General features: G+C 36.1%; 1 protein-coding gene across 2 annotated transcripts in view; it reads left to right on the forward strand.

The window, feature by feature from the left end:
* The window catches only part of TkR86C (Tachykinin-like receptor at 86C), a 380,372-nt gene that overhangs the window by 364,490 nt on the left and 8,387 nt on the right, over positions 1 to 7,495 (forward strand). For both annotated transcript variants that reach the window (XM_017606798.1, XM_017606791.1), the window contains one exon: positions 752 to 870. In XM_017606798.1, the coding sequence (XP_017462287.1) occupies positions 752 to 870 (119 nt within the window). The remainder of the gene's footprint in view (positions 1 to 751; positions 871 to 7,495) is intronic.

Consider the following 7,495-nt stretch of genomic DNA (forward strand, 5'->3'; position numbering starts at 1 on the left):
TGTTCAGACACTTCAAAGTTTGCATTTACATGCTTTTTTTATAAGATTCTCATATTTCTCGCTGATGGCATTACTAATTTGATGATTGCTAGAAACAATTTTTTTTCACAACGGGCACACATTTTTGACCGATTTTCGTCGTGTTTACTTCTCAAACTCACTTTTTCCGTTGTTTTACTACTAAGACTTACGTGTACATACAAAATTTACGTAAGACGGAAAAAGTTACTTAAAAAGGATATTGTTACTTGGGTCCGAAAAAATATTTTAAGATCGAAAAAAGTAATTGTTGAAAAAACTGCTAAACTATCAGGTAGGATTTCGTTCGCAACGGATTTTTAAACTATGAAATAGCTGGAATAAGATGCGGTAAACCATTTCATTAGGCATTTTCGTTTGACTTCTTTTTGATTGAGGATAGGTGTGTGATCATAAAAAATAAGCTTTATATAAGGCGCAAATTTTTTGGAGGGAAGTGTATCCGCCACTGCTTGTGTTGAACTCTTATGTAGCTAAATGTTGAATAAAAGGTTTAAATACATACAAAAAATAAGTGTATTTTAGTTTTTTAGTGGAATTTTCAAACGCTAATAACTCGAAAACTAGAGCCAAACCAGAAAAACGACTTGTCCACTGAAATCAGCGTACACGAATTATATTTAACACATGCATACATATCCAGAAAAAAATTCTTGATTCGAGTTCAGTTTATACATAATTCCGTTATAAATATTTAATATTTTCTTCTTAGATTTCGACTCTACTTTCAACAGATAATGTGTTGCAATTGTTGCACTTCAGGAAAACATAAAATTGACTCGGCGGACATAATTGCTAATAAAAGAAGCAGTTTCCAAAAAACTGCGAAAGGTACAGTATATCGAATAATAAATATGTGTATTCATATCCAAATTAAACTGGGCTTTATGAAAGAAGCAAACCCATTTGATCTGAAATACTCCAATGATTTTTTGGCATAGTTTCATAAAATGTGTTTAATAATTTTTCTTTTGTCTTGCTTATCTACTTGACATTTATGTACATATTATACACCAAAAAAACACACAAAGAATTGTTAAAGAATTTTAATAATTATACATTTGAGGACAGGGCGCGATAGTAGACTTTAGTTATAAGATTATAAATTAAATTTCCAGGAGAAAGTCGATACTTTACATATTTTCTAATTACCTTCAAAAATATATTAGGGCTATTCGCGATCCGGTGCAAATGGTCTAGCATCATTGCATTGCAAATTTGTATTGCAAATTATTTGCAATACACAAACAAAATACACGCATTTGCATTTGTCATGGCTTGACAAATTTGCAATACCTAAAATCCATAGCATAAAAATGCTATGCATTGCATTCATAAACAAAACCAAAGCTGATGCACAAAAATTGTTTTGCAAAAGCTTTACCATGACAGTTTAATAAAGGTCGCTCACAATCCATGGCATATTTCTGCAATTGCATAAATTTGTCAGCTCTTATGCACCGAATCGCGAATAGCCCTATTAACTAACGCTGGTATTGCATTGAGCAGGCTTACTGAATAGACAAGTTTCAAGCGCGCATATATACGTATATAGCCTTTCTGGAATACGTGGACGTCTTCTCAAACTGGTCTTCGCTTAATTTGGTGGATTTCATGTTTAATGGCACAAGTTTCTAAGCCGCACTGCCTAGGCGGTTGGAACGTCCTAGGTTCCAATCCACACCGCACCTGCTCTTCAGGTGCACTGCCTTGGCGGCACCTCTCCAACGGCTTATATAAGTTTGTTCATTTGTCGATTGAATCGAGGGCACTCAAATACGTGGCGGACGTCTTCTTTCTCGCCACTTCCACAGTAGCCGCACACGGGTCGTGCTCATGTTTGAAATTAAAGTAGTATGCCTCAAAACAGCCATGTCCGTGCAAGACCTGACTCAGATAAAAATCTACTTCGCAATGCGTTCTATTAATCCAGGATACCGACGACCCTTAGTCCTACTATTCTAACTGTTTTGTTACTCCGTAATGTTAGACATGCGAGGTGGAAACCAGAAGCGTCGATTCTCTCGCCAGTATTCCACGGGTCAAGAATGATAGAATATAAGATTGCGCCCATGAGCGATGATTTTTGAGTGTAATTTTTGCGTGACGTCTTCTTGGTGCAATTGCGAATGAGAGATGCCGAAACGCATACGAAAAATGTAAACAATGCCGAAGAATGTGTTAATATCAATATTAAGTGATCCAATTTGGCAGGAATAAATAAGTACACAAAGTTTAATTAAATAGGAACACGTAGCAATAATTTTGGGCATGTAGCCCTTTAGGTACGTACGATTTTCAGCACATGCCCTTTGTTGGAAAAATGCGTGAAGTTATATGTATTTAGACATGTACGGAAAAAACTTAATTATATCGCACGTTTGCCTTTTGTTTTCACTTTTACAACTTGCCACTGCAAACTTCATTTTGACTTTTAATGTTAATTGTGTAAAACTACGCAGAAATATTAACGCACAAACAATTAAATTGGAAATGTTTAGTTATTTGCCACTGTTTTTGGTCGGAGTGGGAGGGGGCGTGGGTCTTTATATCTAATGCACTAGACTTTGTAAAAAGTCGCAACTGATCCCTCGAAACCTTCCACATACCCCTGGGGAACCATTGGAAAATAGTCTAAAATTATCACTTTGTCACCGAAAATGTAAATTCGATAATCAGTATTTTTGTGCATAACACCTTTCTATTGTCAAAGGTATTCAACATTTAGGGCCAAATTCACATTGCGTAGTTAACTCAGAATCGGCAGTTACCTACAGATATTTGTACTGAAAATCTGTTGTTAACTGCTGATCCTGAGTTAACTAGCCACTGTGAATTTGGCCCTTATTGTGCATATAACTCCGGCTACGCCATCTACAGTATATTTGCGTAGAACTCACTCNCAAATTCACATTGCGTAGTTAACTCAGAATCGGCAGTTACCTACAGATATATCACGAAATTCAGAAAAAATTGCATTTTTCAGACCGAATTTATTATCTTTCTATTGTCAAAGGTATTCAACATTTAGGGCCAAATTCACATTGCGTAGTTAACTCAGAATCGGCAGTTACCTACAGATATATCACGAAATTCAGAAAAAATTGCATTTTTCAGACCGAATTTATTATCTTTCTATTGTCAAAGGTATTCAACATTTAGGGCCAAATTCACATTGCGTAGTTAACTCAGAATCGGCAGTTACCTACAGATATATCACGAAATTCAGAAAAAATTGCATTTTTCAGACCGAATTTATTATCTTTCTATTGTCAAAGGTATTCAACATTTAGGGCCGAATTCATATTGCGTAGTTAACTCAGAATCGGCAGTTAACTACAGATATTTGTACTGAAAATTGGTAGTTAACTGCCGGTCCTGAGTTAACTACCCACTGCGAATTTAATTTGGCCCTTGTTGTGCATATAACTCCGGCTACGCCATCCACAGTATATTTGCGTAGAACTCACTCCGAAATTCACAAAAAAGTGCATTTTTCAGACCGAATTTATCATTATTATTATTTATTATCTCCGTAACTAACCGAGAATTACAAAATTATGTTATGTCAAAATAAATTGTAGACCCTTGACTACCAGTATGTGTAAAATTTTTTGGATCGGGTCACCCATTCGGACACAATAGTCCGAAATCATTGGGCAAATAACTAAACCGTACCCAGTTAAATCGTTATTTGGTTTTTCTCAATCAACAATTGCTCCAAGATGACATCAAGCACACAGCTGATTCTGTCAAATTCAAAAGGGCGGATTAGCGGTACCGCGATGGGCGCAATCTCTATTTCTCTCAATCGTGTCCAAGGGCAAGGGCGTAACCAGGTAGGGGCAGGGGTACAGTAATTACAGCAGATGGCAGAAAATACATAGCGATCGTAAATTTCTATAACAAATATAGCATATTAAATAATAATAATAGATTGGCGCTTACATATATGTTAGTGTTTGGCCGAGCTTCTCCTCCGACTTGTGGTGTGCGTCTTGATGTTTTCACACAAAGCGGAGGGACCTACAGTTTTACGCCGACTCCGAACGTCGATTGTATTTTTATGACAAGCTGTTTTTCATGGCAGAAATACACTCGGAGGTTTGCCGTTGTCTGCCGAATGACGACCGCTGTTAAGAAAAAACCTTTTTCTATTATTTTTGCGATGTTGCTTTGACCAGGTCTTGAACCCAGGTGCTGATGAGTGAAAGCGCGCACTGCTTACCACTACACCACAGCGGCCGACGAGCATATTAGAGGCTGCTAATATGTCCATTTTAAATTATAGTTGAATCATTAGTTAAACTTTAAAACAGAGAAATTGCACAGAATTTTCTGTAGTTAAGTTTAACAAATTATTTTACTATACTCTAAAATAGATAAGTTAACGGTCCTTAATGAATTTCTTATTTATTACACGGTGTGACAAAACAAAACCAAGTAATATATTTCGCATAAATGAATATACCAGGNTACACCACAGCGGCCGACGAGCATATTAGAGGCTGCTAATATGTCCATTTAAAATTATAGTTGAATCATTAGTTAAACTTTACTACAGAGAAATTGCACAGAATTTTCTGTAGTTAAGTTTAACAAATTATTTTACTATACTCTAAAATAGATAAGTTAACGGTCCTTAATGAATTTCTTATTTATTACACGGTGTGACAAAACAAAACCAAGTAATATATTTCGCATAAATGAATATACCAGGATAAAAAATCTGCATACTCAAAATGTTCAATACGTCCTCATATTTATACATACATATGTATATAACTTAATAGAAGATATTTCGCTTCAAAGCAACGATCATAAATTGTTAGTTTACCTTACAAAAGTGCGGAGAAATATTACAGAGTATACGGAAAAGTTTATTTTTTACATTTTTCATTTTGAGTAACTCCTGGTCCGGCTTTTTGGTTTACTAGACAGGTATGTAGAGCTATGAATAAAAAAAAAATAAATCAGGGTTTAGTTTAGATATTTGAGCACTATGTTTTGTACATTTCCCATTACTGCAATGATTTTGACTGCCATTCACCTGGAAGTGGTCAGAAGTGATTCGTGTGCTTACGGTTCAAATCCCAGCTCCCTACGTCCGGATATTTATATCCAAGAATCCTCTGGGTAGCGACCGAACACTAAATTGGAATCGAGCTAAAGTGGGAGGGCGTAACACCTCGCGTGCGCTGGGTTTGTGTCCCGCCACGTTAAAACTCTGCCCAATGAAAAAAAAACACATGCCTCGGATGTTACCCCCTTCCTTTGATGGCGATCACGGCAAACATAGGAAGGACTATGATTTGAGGGTATGTACCTGGGATATCCGAATCCTTAATCGGGAAGGTGCCTTTGCCCGGCTGGTTGATGTCCTAGGGAAAATAAAGGGTGACGTCACTGCCATCCAGGAAATGCGATGGACGGGGCGAGGAAGGTAAGCGTGGAGCCTTGCGATGTCTACTACAGTTTCCACGTAAAGGAGCGCAAGTCGGTCTTGAATTTGTGGTGGGAGACAGACCGGCTTTCATTGTAGTAGATGAACGTCTAGCTACAATCCGCATCAAAGCGAGATCCTTCAACATCTCGCACATATGTGCCAATGCCCCGATGGAAGAGAAGGACGAGGCATCCAAGGATCTCTTAGCTTAGAACGTACATATTAGCGCTGCCCCCGACACGTATCAAAATCGTGCTTGGCGATTTAACCCTACAATAGTCACGTGGTCTACGATCGTAGACCACTTCTTTTAAAATAGTGGTATCTTTTATTTTTCTTTCTTAAGCTAATTGCGCTTTTCAGTAGCTATTGCTAATACGTATGCTCACTTTATCAGTGTGTTAGGTGCGCTGAGGGCGAGCGATTGAAAATTGTATAACGGCTGACTTGTCTACATATGTAGACCACGTGACCAATGGCCTTTTAGATTTTTCTTTAACAGTATATTTTACATTCATTATTTTGATAGGTAAAGGTAAGTAATGTTTACTAATTTTTCATACTCATGAAGTGAAAACAATACTGTTTAGACAAAACTATGTCAGAACCAAAAAAAAAGGCAAGTGGAGGCGCACAAGAATTGTACAGTAGTTTTGAGACGGCTGGACGAACTGTCAAGTGGAGTAGAGCGCTGCTATATTTTCTCCCCCCACAGCGAATTATGTCGGTCGTTTTCATATCTGTCCTTGAAGTAAGAATAAATATTCCAGAAGGGCCTGTGTGAGTTGTGGGAGATTTACTTGCAACAAAAATTTTCCTAACTTCAATATCCTCACACCTATCCTCAATCCAAAGGAAGTTGAATGAAAATGCCTAATAAAACGGTTCCCTGCATCTTTTTCCAGCTATTTCATGATTTCAAAATCCATTCCGAATGAAATCTTAGTTGATCGTTTGGTAGTTTTTTTTCAACAATTACTTTTTTCGATCTATAAATATTTTTAATTACTTTTTTATCTTTATTTTTTTGTTAATTTAGTTTATTTTAGTTTAGTTTTAGTTTTTAGTTTATTCAGTTTATTTAGTCTATGATTACAATCTTACAGACTAGATAAAAATAAGACTATCATAATTAACACTAAATACTATAGATTTAGATACACAAGTAGTTATAAGAAAAATGAATCAATAGATGATTTGAAAATATTTCTCGGCAACGAAAAATCAATATTTAGACTCTTTGAGATCTTGTTAAATTCTGTCAGAGCGCGGAAAATCGGATAAAAATGGTAATAGTTAGCCTTAGTAGCACGCAAGTAAAACGACAGAGATGAGCGTAGAAATCTGTGAGGCACATTAAAGGATATCTTCTCCAGAAGGACCGAACAATCCAAAGAGCCAAAAAACCAAATCAAAAACGAACATGAGCAACTGGACAATTCATCTAGTTTCAAGAGTTTGTAGGTGAATAAGTTTACAACAGGAAAAATATGAGGGCATCGGGTCATCAAAGTTAAGGGAACTTAACGCAAAACGAACAAATTTTCTCTGCACTCTTTTGAGTCTGGCGGCATGACAGCCGTAAATGGGGTTCCATATAATAGTAGCGTACTGTAGTTTTGATCGTACTAAAGAGATAAATAAAGCTTTCCTGGTGTATGGATCCTTAAAGTCTTTCGCATATCTACAGAGGAAAGCCAGGTTACTGTAGGCTTTTGGAAGAAATTTAATGTAACAATGTATTTTATAATTACGAAAAAATAGTTATGGAATTGAAAAATAACTCATAATTACTATAAAATGATACAAGAATAATAAAATGATACAAGAATAATAAAAATAACTATTTGGTTTGAACCATAAAATTTATTTTAACTAAATATTGTATATTTTAATATACAATGTAAATTTTAAATATGCATGGAGGAGTATTCTACGACCATTCTTCCTAATCTTTCTTGGTTCTTCTTTCACGTTGATTTTGTAGCGGTTCCAAACGTTTAAGAAGTC

Source organism: Rhagoletis zephyria, unplaced genomic scaffold (assembly GCF_001687245.7).
Source record: "Rhagoletis zephyria isolate East Lansing unplaced genomic scaffold, Rhagoletis_zephyria_1.1 Rzeph_scaffold_00166, whole genome shotgun sequence".
Lineage (NCBI taxonomy): Eukaryota > Metazoa > Arthropoda > Insecta > Diptera > Tephritidae > Rhagoletis > Rhagoletis zephyria.